Here is an 18,572-nt window from a genome sequence, read left to right on the forward strand (position 1 = left end):
TATGGAATAGTTCAGTTCTGTGTAAACGAAATGGCTGCTGATAGCAGTAGAAACCACTATTTCAATGCAGTCCTTAGAAGAAGAAAAAATATTTGCAAGATTGCCTGTTTAGTTGGGTATTCTGAAAGTACCACCCATTACTAATGCAATCTAATTAGAATTAGACCCTTTTATCAATTCGCGTATATCGCTGTACAACTGTAGCGATATACGTCAGCGGGTCAAGGGATCTAATTTGAACTGTTCAAATCACAGTAACCGGTAGTAGGGTGGGACCATATTTGGATATCAACATTTTAGCTCCCCTGAGCTGAAATCTCAAGTTAGCTTTTCTGATCGCCCGTTGTCCGTCGTCTATCTTTTCATATTTTCAACATCTTCCCCAGAACCACTGAGCCAGTTTCAACCAAACTTAGTACAAATCGTCCTTGAGTGAATGAAATTCAGGTTGATTCAAAGGTAGGACCATGCCCTTTTCAAAGAAGAGATAATCTCAAAATGCGAAAATAGGGTGGGATCATTTAAAATCTTCTTAAGAGCCACTGGGTCGGAAAGGCTGAAACGAACATGGAAGCTTCTTGGCTTAGTTGAGATTCGAGTTGGCTAAATTCGCGACTGTTAGGCTTACAATAGGCCATATTAGGGGATCAAAATTTATATACAAATATATAGAGAACACCTTTAAAAATGTTCTTATCAAGAACCACTGTGCTAGGAAAGTACAAATTTACTTGAAAGCTTTCTGACATAGTGCAGATTCCAGTTTGGGAAAATCATGACACCGGGGGCCACAATACTGGGTCAAAGTTTTACATACAAATATATAGAGAAATCTTTAAAATCGTCTTCTCAAAAACCATCGGGTCAGGAAAGTAGACATTTGCATGACAACTTCCTGACATAGTGCAGATTTAAGTTTGTTAAAATCATGCCCTCGGGGGTAGAATGAGGCCGCAATAAGGAATCAAAGTTTTACATACAAATGTATAAGGAAAACCATTAACAATCTTCTTTTATATGTATATTCCTCTATTATATAAGGCATCTGATCCCACCTCTGATATATCCAGGGGTCCGTGTTTACCCAGCTCATAATTTTTTGCTCCGTGTGGGAGTTGTGGGATTGATCATTATTCGTTATCTTCAGCTTTTTATTACACCAGAAATACAATGTATTTGTGTCAACTGTGAAAATTCAAAGAAAATGCTGATCCATTCTGTGTCAGCAACGGTATCAGAAGCCTTGTTACGTGACTGGTCAGATAGCGGCTGTTTTAAGCATGGGAACATTTAAACATTTTCGTTTATAATGATTTTCATTTCCCAGAATGAAATATCCTTACAAAATAGATACATAAATGTAAAACTTATATGGTTCTAAATTTGATGCACCAGATCCGCATTTCGACAAATAATGTCTCTTCAGTGATGCTCAACCGAACTGTTTGAAATCCGCAATGACAATTAAGTTTTATAGCTATTACAGGGAAAACAGTGTGCCAACTATCATTAAATGTGCTCAATCGGTGTTTTTGTACACTTTCTGTTAAGTGTGATTGCGTGTTTTTTCTTCATATTTTTTTTTTACTGGCGCGCTTTTTAACAGTGTTCAAATCGACCAATTATATACACAATGTATCTATATGTTTATGTATTTATTTTGTATTTATTATAGAAGTTATGAGATTGATCACTATTCTGTATATTCACCTTTCATACACACGTGTATACCACCAACGTGCTATATATTTAAATAAAATTCGCTGGAACTCTTCAATCTGTGACATAAATGCAACTATAATGACACGGGGTATTTACAACTACATGTACTTCATCTTGTACAATTTATTCGTTCATCATTGACTTGGCATTGGGGTGGAGTGGGTTTCTTTGACAATGTAATTGTTCCGTTAATCTTATATGCAGATTCAATTGGCTGTGTCCCTTTCCGTTTTTTTTATGAAATGAACTTATCTATAAAGCAATGCAATAGAAACAAAATGACAATCATAATCAAGCTGCAATCGTGATTAAAAAGGAAAGTACATAACAGTATACTGGCAGTTTAATTTATTAAAATTTGGCCTTTGGAATAATATCAACTTACATAGCTTAACCACATATATAAAATGTTACAATAAATCAGCAGAAAATGACTAGGCGCCAAATCTCAACATTTGTAGCGATCAATTATAAATAATCGTTGATAAAGATGCTAAACAACATTTTAAATCATCCATTGATTGCTTTTCTTATTAATATATTCAGTAAACTTTAATCTCGTAATGCAGAGCATGTTCAACAGCGTTAGAAGAAACATATATTTCGTAAGAAGCATGACTACATAATTACGCAATGTTCATGTACCGGTACATATATTTTCAGATGCATTGTATTTCTCACGGCATTGCATGCTTCTTTATTTATTTGTTTTTTAGGGAGTGTTCACAAAAGTTTCATTGCATTTAGGTGATACTGGCACTACAAAATGTATCTATTGCTGACAAATACATATATCGTTTCATACCTAATTATGAAATAAGTGCGATATAAGGAAAATATCCGAGATATTCAGAAGAAATCGTTCATCATGCGATCGCCGTGCATTCAGCGCTCGCTCACCATTAATTTTGTGCTTGAGTTTGTACTCCGTTCGTGATTTGCGTTCGCTCACCATTAAGCGTTCACCAACCGTTTACCAAGTTGCGTTCACACACAGCTCACCTTTCGCGTTGCATTCGTTCAACGTGCGTTCGTGCACTGTTCACCCACAATACAAGTGGGATTCTACCATCTGTAGGTAGTGTATAATCAAGTTTGTGCAAATCGTAACTCCTCTGGACCTAAATATGGGACTAAATCTTTACATCATGATGTATGAGGACAACCTTTAAAATCGTATGTTGATGACTAGCTAGGCAGCGATTAGTCATTGTTAATAAACAAGGATCCCATGTACTACAGATGGAAATTCGAGGGAGGTGACCTTTAGGATGGGGTCTCAATAAGGAGATACAAACTTGACATTGAAATACATATAATCTTTGAAAATTTCGGATTAATACTCACTATATATGTTAAAAAGTACCAGGACCACACTAAATCGTAACCTTCCCAAGTTACATGAAGTCAAGTTTCTTTTTATTGACCCGGAGGATAAAGTGAAGATAAAATCGAGTACTAAATTTGCATACTACATTCATATAGGGGGTTCTCAAATCTTCCTCTGCAGAAAGCAAGGATTTGCTAGTAATTCTGATATTGAAGCATCCCCATGTTTCGTGTAGAGCATAACCCTATGGGGCTATCTTGGAAGTATGACTTCAGGGCAAAAGTTGTTATGGGATTAAAGAGGATGAATATCAGTTTAGAAATATTCTGAGTAAAAACATGGCAAATTGACTCGCATTAGGTTTGTGCTTTATGGGTCTCTTGTTACATCCCTGATGTCACACTACCTGATAAGCGTTTAACACAAGTAGTGGATGCTTTTTTCAATAAACGCCTGTCACTAGAAGTAAAACTGACAGATGTTTCGGATATGACTTTGAAACAGACGGCTCGTATTACTATAGGGTTGTCATGACAAAGAAGCATTCACTGTAACGGTCGTAAGCGCCATATTTAGGCCAAAGTCACCTAACCCTAGATACGGTTCCAAACGTGTAAATTGAAATATTGAATGAGATGTAAAAGAACCTGTAAAGAAAAAAAGAAAAACATTTCTGACAGCCTTCCCGAGAAAAATATTACAGTGCTGTGTATAAATGTACCTCGCTGCACTTCGCACCATATGACGTCACAATAAGAACGACGTCACGACGTACAAGTTCTTACAGTTGTATCGCGGGGAAAGTGTCATAATAGTATGTCGTTATTTACTACCGTTATCAAGTGATAAGCAGTATACATGGACAATGTTCTTGTCAAATGCTTATCATATAACCATATATTATTTCTTTTTCATATTAAATCACCCAGCATTGATCATATCTATTTGGCGCGATAGTGATGTTCATTTTATATTGTTACCTTGAAATCGCCCCTATATATTCTCCTAATTACGATTAGGCAAGATTTATGTATATAGTATAACAAAGTCAATGCATAAACGTACATTAAAAAAGAAAGTAAAATGCCATGATTATTACTATCATTTGCTAAATGGAGACATGTAAACGTGTCACATAATGAATACACATAATATTTCTAGTGGATCCTCTAATCAAACACTTTAATTATCTGTTTCGTGATTAAAATTCAATCTCCCAACTGTTTAATTCAAATAGACAGTGCTATCAGAACAAAAAAGTTGGGAAGCCATCTCTGGTACATCCAGGGGTCTGTTTGTCCATCTCTATATTGCATTACTTATAGGAGTTATGAGATTGATCTCTATTTGTTATCTTCAAATTTCATTTGCAAGTGTACCCATCCTTGAGTGCATGTTGTTTACTTTATCTTAAAGTCGAACAAGACATTTCACTGAAAGGGGCATGTACACAATATTAGCTGAACATTGTTTTTAAATTCATTTTTTTTTATTGCGTAACTAAATTATTTTTAATGGTCAATCAGAATTTGAATTCCAGTTGCTGAGTTACAAGTGAGATGTAACACTCACAAGGCTTTGTTATGTAAACAAGGATCGTGCCGTGTTTTCTTTACATATATATTGTGTACTAGAAAACAGCATGTTTAAAATAGGAAGTGTTCCGAACATTAGAAGCTATTTACTTGTAAAGAATTAACTTGTAAATTGACAAAATCTGCTTTAAAAGAAATGTGTACTAGTATATTTTAACCCGCGTTTCATCAAAAGCATGACACAAGCTTTATTTACATACCAAATAATTGTGAGCTCTGTATCCCCCATATGCCTCGACAAACTGACAGGGGATGCTTACTCCTTCTCGGCATCTGATCCCACCTCTGGTGTGTCCATGGGTCCGTGTTTGCCCAACTATCTATTTTGTATTGCTTGTATGAGTTATGAGATTGATCACGGTTCGTTATCTTCACCTTTCATTCAAACTTCCACTAACCATTAGAAATACTTCAGTTAAGCATCCTAAATATTCAAAATCGAAAATAAAATTTGAAAATATTCGGCTAAAATCGTGATGATACCCCTTTAAGTTTCAAGATGGTTGCAAATTCAAATATTGTTTTTCTTCAGCATGTCTAATTATTTCATGCTATAGTTCCGTGGAACTATGGAAAAATTTACACTATGTTTTTGATTACAGGGACACCAGACATCAGATTTCTTCTGGGAGTTGAGGAAGTCATTGCCTAAAGGACTAGCCTTGACGGATATATTATCCTCCGACAGATATTTTGAAGTCGAATGTCCACCAAGATCATTAAATTACGAGGAAAAGAAAGCTATAGAAAATGTCAAAGAATGTATTGTCAAAACCGTCATGCAGTTGCCTCAGTGGGGAGAAGGAATTCCTTTGAATTGGATAAAGTTAGCCGATATTCTTAAGAAAAAGAAAAGAGAAGGAGAAAGAATCATGAAAAGAAATGCATTGCGAAAAATGGAAGAATTTACATTTTCAGCTGAGCAAGACATTGACGACATGCTTCGATTTCTCCATGAAATTGGACATGTTTTGTATTTTGCAGATAAGAAATTGAAGGATACAATTATTATCAATGTCCAATGGTTTGTTGATGCGTTTAAACACATCATCACCGATCGAAAGCACGTACCAGGCAGTAGTGTGGTCTGTGATGAATGGATGAGAACGGGGAGAATTTCAGAATCAATCTTTCAGAAAATATGGAAGGATTCTGGAGATGAATCGTACTCTCTGTATCAAAAGGACATTTTACCATATATGCAGAGACTTGGACTTATGACCAAAAAACTGACGGACTCAGAAAATAAACAAGATATGCACTACGTCCCAAGCATGAACAGGGTGGAATTTTCCGAGGAAAATCTAGACGTAATCAATAGAGGAGACAAAACATCAGTTCTTATTTTTCATTTTAAGACTTATTTGCCCCATTTTTTCTTCTTCCGCCTGGTTGTTAGTTGTTTGGAGAAGTGGAGAGCACTCGATCAAGAGATGTTTTGTAAAAGTGCAGCATTTTACAAGACAGGTGATTATACCCATTGTATTGCCATTGCTGTTAACAAAACATCGATTCTGTTGCAAGTATTTACACCTGGTAAGAGAAGGAAGCTACAAACCGGAAAAGTCGTAGAAATAAGGAATGAGGTTGAAAAGTTTGTTGCAGAAATAACAAAAACCTTTCACGATCAAGTTTGCTATGAAATAGGATACTCTTGTGAGGATGTGTCAATTACTAGTGTCGATGAAAATTACTTTTTGCCAGAGTCCGAAGTGTTAGCATTTGAAGATGACGTAACATGTCCAAAGCATGTTAAGGCAAAATCACCCCACGATGTCAACAGGCGTGACTTGATTGGATGTTGGAGGAGTGATATTTGAACGTCTAAACGAATACTACTTGCAATAACACTATGACAACAAACAACAGGTGCGTGTTACACAAGCGCAGTGTGAAATGATAACTGTTTGAATATTCATTTCACATACCAGTCTGTATACTTTGATTCCCAAATTATCCTACACTATGATTAATATACACTTAACCATATGTTATGGGATATGCATATAATATCAAACTTCCATATATACGATGTAAAAAAAAAAAAAAAAAAAATAATAGATATATCAATGTAATGTAGGAGTTATGATAGTGATCACTGTTCGTTATCTTTGTCTTTCATTCACTATGCATTTATGAATGACCTACGCCATTATAATATAAATCTATTAAATCCCAAATTGTAGGAACTAGCATTATCACTGTGAAAATTGTACTTTTAGAATTCTAAATTTTAATCTACAAAACATCTACAGCTACGTACACTTGGCATATTTTACTGATTTTGGACAGGAAAACATCATATCCAGACATATTCAGATCAAAAAGAAAAATATATAATACCCACATATATTCTTATCCATAAAATGTATAATACCCACATATATTTTTATCCATAAAATGTATAATATCCAGATATATTCTGAACAAAAAGATTTTTTTTATTATATTCATGCATATCCTGATTAAAAAGAAAAATGTATCATATCCACATATATTCTGACCAAAAGGAAATTGTATCATATCCACATATATTCTGATCAAAAGCAAATGAATCATATCCAAATATACTCTGACCAAAAGAAAAAAAATGCATCATATTCACACTTATTCTGATCCCCAAAATTATTTCAAACCCACGCATGTCCTGATCAAAAAGAAAAAAAAATGTATCATATCCACGTATATCCTGAACAAAAGCAAAATCATATCCACAAATATTCTGATGAAAAATAAAATTTATCATTTCCACACACTATTCCCTTTCAAACAAACAAAAAATCACGTGGAGGATCAATATGGTCAAATATCCCGCGTAACTTTTAAAAACCGAAATGGTTCTAACTTAGAATTAGTGTACATATAATTCTAAACTAGTTCATCCGAATAAATGTGACTGATTTTATCAGCTTCATTTTATATTCTATTTCAATATCAAAGATGTAGTGATTCTTTATCCCTACCAACCTAACTAGATTATAGTAATGGTTTGAATACTCTATTTCGTTTTTCCAATGTAACCCTTTATTGCATTTGTTTATTTTTACTGATGAATGAATTATTGCTGTTGGAAATTTAATATTTTTTTCTGTCGTTGATGCGAATCTTTTCGATATAACCTCTTCCATATCATTATTTTAGCTGTCATGTCTCCAACCTATACTATAAACAGGGAAATAGTCTCCCCTTCTATCGTCGCTCATTTCGTCCTTGTGTGTGGGCAAATTTAAAGACTGGACGAGTCGGGTTTCCTTTCTAGGATTTTCGATCAGTTCTTTGTGAATATTTCAAACAGAAACAAATTAAGAGAAAGTTTAACATGGCAATGACTGTTATGAACTTCATCAGTTACCACTGTTTTTGGAAGACGTAAGTCCCTCAATGTCCATAACTACAATCAATTACAAGAATTATCATCTGACTTGGTTTCCTTTGTATTGAGAGTACCCTTTAATATCATTTTACAAAGCAAGATGGAAAATCATTGACAAATCCTTTATGTCGCCACCCTAATTTAGAACAATTCTGTCAACGTCACAATATATATGTACGTCACGTCAGTAGGATATTGTATAAAACACCTGCTGCATAAAAGACGTTATTTTACTAAGAAACACCTTGGATACACATTAATATACATTGTATGATGTCGGAGAATCTCACATGCGATGGGTTTCCAATCTTTTTTTTACTTTGAAAATTTGTACAGAAACGTAATTTGATGACGTTACAAAGGAATGTTACTTTTTACCCGCTTTCAACTTGGAAATAATATACTGCTTTCATTGTAACTATATATGTATCAATAAAAGTGGGGAAGACTCCTCACCAGCTTTCGTGAGTGTTTTATCTATCAATGTAGATTTAATGATCGAATTGTTTTCTATCAAAATCTGTGTTTGGCAATATTTCAGATTCTACGATTACACAAAGGTAACGAACAGTGATGAAACGCATATATCTTTCAACATGCAAATTCAGAATAGAACAAACATGAATCTCTGGAATCTGAACTGTGACCAATTGCCTAAGAGAAGTAAACATCCCTTGTTGACTTTTGTGAGCCTTATATCTGGTTCAGGTAATGTTATGTAGAAAGAAGGTAGAAGATACAGGGTGGCATGGGAGATGGAAAGATTAATACATTTTGTTGTTCTCATGACGACAAACATTTAGGGGGAAATGATGTCCTTTGAATTTGAATGCAGTATGGATATATATCCCCAGCTTGTTAGCTTGTTCGGATTGATGTAGTTAATCAAAGACAACCAATATCCTATGTGTAAACGTACTGCGTGTGATCATCTTCCTGATCCCTTTCTTATTTCTACTACATATTACAGGTTTATCTGATCAATACATATACTACTCAAAATTTGATAAGGATCATAGATATTTTTCTGTTTAAAAAATTAATAACTGCATAACTGGCAATATTGTGTCCAAGTGAAATCAAAAACGTATTCAACAGACTTGCACGTGCATTTCATGCCGTGGGAAATGCGTTTCTCATCACAGTTGATGCTTTTGCTACCATTGCACGATTTTCACATCGGTGTCTGAATCTTTCTAAAATTTCAAACTCACTTGAGTGTTTACACTACGTTTATCAATACAATGCCCTCTCAACGTGTAAGGCGTCGCCTGACGACAGAACAACTGGGCAAATATATTGGAATGCTTGACGTTGGCTATTCACAACGGGTTGTTGCAAATGCACTAAACGTCAGCCAGAGCGTTGTAAACATGGCCTGGAACTGACAGCAAGCTTTTGGTACAGCTGCACACCGACATAGGGGTGGTCATCAGAGATCGACAAGCCAACGCCAAGACCATTATGTGGCTCTTCAGGCACGACACCATCCCTTCTGGACAGCAACCAGCCTACGTAACGACCCCCTGAACGCCTCGGGGGTGGATGCGTCCACTCAGACGATACGGAATCGGCTTCACAATGCAGGTCTCAACTCGAGAAGGGCATGTGTTCGAGTCCCTCTGAGTGTTCGACATCGGCGGTAGCGATTGGACTGGGCTGAAGATCATGTCACTTGGACACAGAACGATTGGGTTCAAGTTCTGTTCACCGATGAGTCCAGGTATTGTTTGGACTTTACAGACAGGAGGCACCGAGTGTGGCGACGACAACGTGAACGTTTCCATGATGCCAACATCAGTGAACATGACCGTTATGGTGGTGGTTCCATCATGGTCTGGGGTGGAATCAGCAGGGATGGAAGAACAGATCTTCATGTCCTGGAGAGAGGAACAATGACGGGGGTGCGGTACCGGGATGAGGTCCTCGATGTTTACATCAGACCCTACGCTGGTGCTGTTGGGCCTGAGTTCATCCTGATGGATGATAACGCCCGTCCTCATCGCGAAAGGGTGGTGGAGCAGTACCTTCAGTAGGAGACAATTGTCCGTATGGACTGGCCAGCGCGCTCGCCGGACTTGAACCCGATTGAGCATGTATGGAACATGCTGCAGGTTGCCCTTTCACGCCGTAGAGCACAACCCACGACTTTGGCAGAGCTCGGAAACGCCCTCTTTGAAGAGTGGAACAACCTTCCCATTGGAAACATCCGGGTGCTTATTGACAGCATGGCTCGATGTTGTCAAGCCGTCATTGGTGCAAGGGGAGGCCATACCTGGTATTGGCACTTCATCGACTAAGTGTAATGATGGACTATCCCCAAAAACTGTGTAATTTTCTCTGGTTTGCTGTTAACTTTTTGTAATGAAATGCTCTTTGGTGTCGTTATCAGATTTCAAGCATTCCGTGTTGATAAAAGTTCATGCCGTTCATGAATTTTCATTTATAACCTGAGTAAACACGTTTCTGTGTCAAATTTATGTCTTTTGTTATGTTAGTGGTAAATTACACACATATAACCTAGTTATCCTTATCAAATTTTGAGTAGTATATGTTTCACGACGGGTGTTGCCGGTCAACAGGGGATGCTTACTCCTCCTAGGTACCCGATCCCACCTCTGGTGTGTCCATGGGGTCCGTGATTGCCCAACTTTTTATTTCGTATTTTTATAGGAGTTATGACACTTTCATCAATGTTCGTTATCTTAGCCTTTCTTCCCACATATCACCCGTCAAATTTAGACATTTGCGATAATTCACATTGTGTGTATACAAAGCAAGATTTGTCATGTCGAGAGTATTGAAACATCCATTACGGGGGGCGTATGTGGTAGCGCAGTGGCAGAGCGTTCACGACGTAGTCGGGATGTTGTACGTTTCAATCCCACACGTGCCAGAACCACATCCAACCTTTGACATAAACAGGTTGGGAACACTTCTGTATAGTAAGATCTCGCTAAACCGTGATTATCCCTCTTTAGTGAGAAAGTAAACATTTCCATAAACCGGTGTCTTGATTGAAAATAATGGAAAATTCCGTGCTATGCAGAATAAGTGCGACCCACACTCAACATGCCACGTATTGTGTCTATACAACACAATCAATAAATGTCATATCAACGATGCTCCATATGAAGGAAGGATGCTGAAAGCCAATACACATAGTGAGTGATTTTATTTTAATTTACATATTTGCAGAAGAATCGGACATTTTGTTATTTTTTCCTTTTTTTTTTTCACGTGAAGCACGAAGAGAAGCGCTCCGCGGGTGTTTTTCTCGGTTGTATAGGATATATTTTCTCTCGCTACAGAGGAATAATCGCGTTTTCGCGAGAATATATCGCTATAGGGCAAGTGTTTCCAACCTGATAAAGATAACTAGCGATTCCTCTTTCGCCTTTGAAATTGAGAATTTTTGGTCTTTCTGATAGAACCTTACGACGGAGTTCCCCTGAAGCAGCAGGCATTAGTACGTTAAGAAACCGACATGTTTGCCAATTATACGGTTCTTATAATGAGGAAAGGCTGAAGGTAGCAACATTGATTGATTTCAATCATATTATTTGCCAATACTACATGTCGTTAGGTCAACCCTGTCTTGTTCCATATCAAATGTTAAGCCGTTCTTTAGATATCGATTTTTACTACGTATTATACTCCCATTTACCTGATCAAGATATACATGTATGACTCACTATGGCTTTGACCGATCGACAGGGTACGAGTACTCCTCCGAGGCACCTAGTACGTCTTTAGGTGTTTCAAGGGGCTCGTGTTTGCCCTACTTTTAATCTAAGTGAACAAGAACTGACACCAAACAGTCATTTATTACATGTGATTTAAACTTCTGTACACAATGACCGTTCAACAAAAGAAATGTTCTTCAAACTGACTCTAAATAAATATATAACACATGTTTATTTTTTCCCTCTTACCCGATACTACATTACCGTCAGAGTAAGAAGTGCTTTAACAATGTCCTCTCTGTCCTCTTCTAAATGGTAATTGTATGGTCTACTGTAGTAGAGAATGGGTCTCTCTTCCTCCTTTGATAGGAGTGATTCACATGATGATGTCTGAATCTTTGTCATCGTAACGTCCTTCATTAATAACCTTGTAAATGTGAATTGTAATGAAATGTAAAGCCTTCTGTTTAAATGTCATGAAGATTGCCTTCTCAGTACAAGATAGAATGTGGGTTGTGACAAAATGATTTTGAATTTCAAGCTGTTGTAATTATAAAAGGTTCCCTGAAAAATACCGGTAATTGTGGGGTTTCTGAATTATTGACCCACATTACAGGATTAATATAATTAATATGTGTTTAATAAGACATGTATCATCCACTCCAAAAATCATCAAAAGAAAGTATATATCAAGAACACGAGATCAATGAGGCACAATACTCACCTAAGTCACATAGGTTCTGTTGGTCTACGTCCTAATATTTGTAATATATTTTCTACCTCCTACGTTCCTATGAAAATATTTGAACCCATAGCATGTCCCCAACCCAGCCCCATATTGTCATAATTAACTTAACCAAATTTACATAGGAATGCATCTTTAACAATATTACTAACATTGTAGTCTTACTGTTATGTTCTGGTGAAAATGTTTATAGCTATATGCAAGTACTACACGGTAGGTAAAATATGATCCCCAATTACATCTCCACTCTTATACCCAGGGTTCATAGTTTAAAAAAAAGAAATGCGTTAAATACATTATGCTATATGTATACCCCTGGAAGGCCATATTGAGAGGATCAATTTCATAATGTCAGTGATGATACTCTTCAAATTAGTGGCAACCGCAATACCAATAATGGCCTCTCAAAATACCTAGCAGATATTTCAAATTAAAATAATTAGATCTTGTGACTTGAAATCAAAGGGTCCATTTACTATTTGGAGGCTCCAGTAACAATTTTGAAGTCTATCATAAGAAAATTCATAAGATATTTAGCGGACATTACCTTACTATGCCCAGTTTGACCCTTGACCACGAATCCTCAAAATAAAAAGGGTTATCCATTCCTTAGTATAAACCAGTTTGTCAAGTAAAGGGTTCTTAAGATATTGAGCAAACAATATTTTCCTTTGTCCAAAGTAGATTGAACTTAAGACCTCAAAATCCATTGGGGTTATTTACGTTTTAGGGCAGGCCATTATAAGAAGGTGTAAATATGTCAAGAAAAGGATCTTCAGTGTGTAGAGACGAAAACACTTGGTCTTCTAACTTACACACTGACCGATCAACAGACCGACCGACAGGTGCAAACCAATATGACCCCTTCTTCAAGAGAGCATGGACACGTCCGTCCACACAACTTGGGGTGTTTGCGTATTGATGTTTTATCGTAGTATGCACCTACGACTTTTGAAAAGAAGGCATTACAATTTCCAATATATATATCTTCAGGTAAAACTTTCAATCCACATTTGTGTCCTACCTTCCCGCACGGGCCCTAACTTTAAAAAAAAATACTCTCTTGTATTCTGTATGAAAGGTGAAGATAACGAACAATGATGAATCTCATAACTCATATAACCAATACAATATAGAGAGTTGGGAAAAACCGACCCCTGGACATACCAGATATGGAATAATATGCCTAGGTGGCGCATGCATCCGCTATCGACCTGTCCCACCCACCATGAGCCCTATATCTTGATCAGGTAAAAGAAATTATCCGTAGTCAAAAGCAGTGTGCCAAGAACGGCCTAACAATCGGTATGAAACACTTTAGACATCATTTGCCCAATGATAGGTTGAATTCACAAACTAGATCGTTATAACGACCATAGAATCTGCGAAATGCTGACTTTAAACCAGGTTTTTGGAATCCCTGTACCATCATCTTCACAAGTCATGAGTTATTGAGTGCGAGGTAACGAATCAATAACCCTTGATTTGAAAAGATACTGCACCAAGAACTTGTTTGTTAGTAGCCTGCTTCGACTTGAAAACTGACCATAAGCAGAACAAGTTCTTACGTATCGAATCAGTTGAGAGATATAAACACCATATGTACACATGTAGGTGATAATGGCATATTGCTACATAAATATGGGAAGTCCAGGTACTGAATAATTGATTGGGTTTTTTTTAACTTATTTTCTGAGACCCAATGCAGGAATGATGCAAACTGATTAAATGTTGCACTTCATGAAAAGTATGGTATCAATAGTGTGGGAAATTTCCGTAAAATATGCAGTACCTTTAGAAAACATGGTTTTCGCAAGGTATCAGCTTGGAAACGTCCAATTAACAAGGGGTTACGGAGTATTCAAACCTTGTCCCCGATTCCCTGTGGTGTACGCAGCGGGAACTTGTTGAAACCTCACCGTTTCTGTACTACTGAGACTAGTCACCACCCAAGTTTATGTACTTCTGAAACTACTTTATGACCTAGGTTTAAGCAGTACAGAAACTTGTTAAGGTGAATAGCATGCCTTTCTCTAAACTATGGCATATGGGATTTATGAGATTGATCATTGTTCGTTATCTTCACTTTACACCTGTGACCTACCAGAAATGTAATAATTTCCGTGTTCTGTTTTTTCTATTGGTCAAAAATATATAAAAATCTGACCCATTACAATATGAGGAATTGACTGATCTCGACCCACAGGTCAATCGATCCAATGCGATATTACCGTTATCTAAATGTTTCACATTTCACACTTAAAGAGAGGAGGGTCAAGCAATTTTCTCCCAAATGAAATGGGTATTTTAGAATAAAACGACAAAATCTACATTTGCTTATGGCCGGTTGCGTATATCGGATTTAAACCCCTAGTCAATGATACCTGGCTTACATCCAGATTTATGTGTTGCAGAAAAGTATGGCTGAGGTGAGAACGGCTCAGAATTACGTGTATTATGAACCAAGTGCGCAGGAAATTAAACCCAGCTTTATGTATTTGGATCTACTGGACAGATTTGGCGATATCACCTTGTAGAAAGAGTGATAAGAAGAGAACAAATTGTTCAAACAGACTTGATCCTATTATAATATATAATGATATAATTACTAGATAATAATATATAATACTATTATACTATTAATTATTATAATGATACATATTTTAAAGAGATTTCGACTTAGCAAAAGAGGTTTTTGTCTATTCTAGACGACATTGATGGCGGTTTGGGCAATGGAATTCTGCACAATTCATGGGTCCCTCCATTGAACTGAGATATCAGGATAATATTCAACTGGAGCTTTGTTATCAATAAATTGGGATTTGTTTCGAGGTACACAGATGCAACGTCTCGATAAGCATTAGGAAAATATCGCGTGTAATAGTTTCTTTGCTAATCTTTGGATAATAATGATGCAAAATTTCATGGAAATAGAACTGCAGATGTCCAAAGAGCGTTTATGCATCAAAGTAGCATACCTAGTTTTGCGGGACTGATGATGTACCCACATTATCATTATTTCTCCAGAAGAGTGATCATGCTGAACTGTTTAGAAATAGGAAAAGTTATTTTTCTAACTTATGGATAGGCAATCTATTACCATGAACTCAAACTAATAAATGTTGTGGTACGATTGTATCGCAATATACACGACAATCGAATTTTTTTTTATAGATTTCAAAAATAGATTTGTGCGAATTTGGGCGCAGAAAAATAAATGTAGTCTTTCTTTATTATATTTTGGCCATCGTTTTGTTTATTCTCGGCGATATATTTCCTGGAATCAATCACTGCAAATCCAATAAAACGGACTTTTCCAGTGCTGTAACATTTGAGTTATGAGATTAATCACTGTTCGTTATTTCACCTTTCATTTGGAGACTTGAGTTATGAGATTAATCACTGTTCGTTATTTCCCCTTTCATTTGGAGACTTGAGTCATGAGATTAATCACTGTTCATTATTTCACCTTTCATTTGGAGATTTGAGTCACGAGATTTATTACCGTTCGTTATTTCACCATTCATTTGGAGACTTGAGTCATGAGATTAATCACTGTTCGTTATTTCACCTTTCATTTGGAGACTTGAGTCGTGAGATTAATCAATGTTCGCTATTTCACCTTTCATTTGGAGACTTGAGTCATGAGATTAATCACTGTTCGTTATTTCACCTTTCATTCGAAGACTTGAGATATGAGAGTAATCACTGTTCGTTATTTCACATTTCATTTTGAGACTTGCATTTTTTTTTTTACATCCTTCTAATGATCGTTATATAACGACCATAGCATTTGCAAAATGCTGACTTTAAATGAGACTGTTAAAACCGTTCCAACATGATAATATATAGATGTAAGATTTCAATCTAAAGATGATGTAATACCTATCTACTTTTAATGTATAACCGTATGTTTTTGAAAAAAAAAAAGTTTTTAAAATTAATGAACACATATATCAAAGTTACAGAGTATATTCCACGATACACAAACTACATACACACTAGTAACCGAATTTATCAGCAATACAAACAAAGGTGTCTTACATAACTTTACTGCTTATGTAGTGGAGTCTCTGTTCACAACTTTGTGACGCTCAGACAAAATACATGTCTCACCAAAGGAAGGTAAGGAATTAACACAACTCCACGATTAAGTCATTCTTGATTTTTATTACATTATCGAGCACAATTATATCATGATTAATAACTGTCCATCCCACACTAAACAAAACAAAAGTAGCAACAAACATAAATTGAGGATCAAATCTGAAAGGTTAGATATTTTTTTTCAAATGTATAAATGCATGCATCATCTTAAAACTGTCTGATCATTAACAGAAATAAACACCTTCACTCCCAAACATAATAAAATGTTCCGTCATATTAACGGACTGAAACAACATAATGTTGTAGATAACTTTGTTATCAAAAAGCTGTCATATACAGTCTACTCCGGAAATGAATTGTTCACCCCATCCACAGATTGATCACTGTTCGTTATCTTCACCTTTTCATCCAAGGTTCAATATACCTAATGTCGTACTATATAAACAGCTTTACTGGGGATTTAACCTCAATATAACAGTTACACATAAGCGACTTCAATATAACAGTTACACATAAGTGACTTCAATGTAACAGTTACACATAAGCAACTTCAATATAACAGATAGTTACGGATAAGTTACTTCACTATAAACGGAGTAGACTGTATAATCAGTTATGTCATTTTTTTCTGTTGGAGAGTATTCTTACAGATATCTAATGGAAGTGGGGGGTCTACTGCAGCCCTATCTAGGAATATTTCATCGAACTGAAATCAATTCTGGATTAGATATATATCCTGGAGTATCTTTTAACAATTTGCACATCTGGCTGTAATGTAAATTGTACGTATGTACGTGTTGTAAATTGTATGCAATGCAAATTATATTTCAGTAGGCTATGCAAATCATATTTCTGTAGGCAATGTAAATTATATTTCTGTAGGCAATGCAAACTGTATTTATGTAGGCAATGTAAATTATATTCCTGTAGGCAATGTAAATTGTATTTCTGTAGGCAATGTAAATTATGTTTCTATAGGCAATGTAAATTGTGTTTTTCTAGGCAATGCAAATTAAGTTGATGTAGGCAATGGAAATTGCATTTCTGTAGGCAATGTAAATTGTATTTAATATGTCGGTAATGTAAATTGTATTTCTTTCTGTATGTAATGCACATTGTGTTTCTATATGTGATGTAGAACAAGTGTCATTGTCTACACATATATATATATAAGTAAAACTAGAGTCTGATAGTGATACCTGTACAATATTATATGAAATGTTTCACAGCGTGTAATACACAAGAGTAATTGTTCTGAGGATGTTGATCGTATCTGACAAAATAGGAAACCGCTTGAAAATGTACGTAAATACAAAATATCATTGGGGCAGTTTATTGGCGAAAATATTTTACTGTTGCCAGATTTAACATAATACCGCTGTACTTAAAAAGAAAACACAGATGATTCTTCATTTTTACTACACTCTGAAAAAACATTTGATTTATTGAAAAGGGTCTTAAATTTAACTAAATCAATCTGTCTTTTAGTTTAGGAGGAAGGTGGAATATACAGAAGTTTTAGGATTTGGGAATTAAATGGGATAAGAATCGTTGCACACTTTGGGAAATTACATTCACAAAAAATAATCTTTAATTACAGACTCCAAACACATGCCTTTGATAACTATTGGAAGCTTGGGTGAAATGGAACCTAACTCCATTTGAAAAAAAGAAGTTAAATAAGCACTGCTAAGATGTTTTAATCTCTGTACTGCCCTACATTTCCATAGTTCTATAAATATCATTTAAATACCCTAATCATGTTTTATGTCCATTTAGGTTTAACATGGTCAAAAGAAAGGACATCATCTCTATAGTTGAAATGGGCGAATATATCTTCAATTTCATCAAAAATAAATAATTTAAAAGGAAAAGGAGGAATTAGAATTAAAACGAATTTTCTTTCAAAGTATTGTGATATCACATTCATCAGAGGAAAAAACCTTTTCACAATTGGCTGTTAGAAAGATAGAACACTAGCACGTGTACTTATATTAGTGGGATTCAAATTTTA

The 18,572-nt window shown here is 35.8% G+C and overlaps 2 protein-coding genes across 2 annotated transcripts in view; both read left to right on the forward strand.

Annotated features, from left to right (window-relative positions):
* LOC130052939 (uncharacterized) overlaps positions 1-8,484 on the forward strand; it is a 63,900-nt gene extending 55,416 nt beyond the window's left edge. The window contains exon 7 of the mRNA XM_056159227.1: positions 5,250-8,484. Coding sequence (XP_056015202.1) covers positions 5,250-6,467 — 1,218 coding nt within the window. The 3' untranslated portion in view covers positions 6,468-8,484. The remainder of the gene's footprint in view (positions 1-5,249) is intronic.
* Positions 1-18,572, forward strand: part of LOC125673012 (uncharacterized) — a 1,263,960-nt gene that overhangs the window by 1,006,283 nt on the left and 239,105 nt on the right. The gene's annotated exons all lie outside the window — the stretch shown is intronic.

This window comes from Ostrea edulis, chromosome 3 (assembly GCF_947568905.1).
Source record: "Ostrea edulis chromosome 3, xbOstEdul1.1, whole genome shotgun sequence".
In the NCBI taxonomy this organism is placed as follows: Eukaryota; Metazoa; Mollusca; class Bivalvia; order Ostreida; family Ostreidae; genus Ostrea; species Ostrea edulis.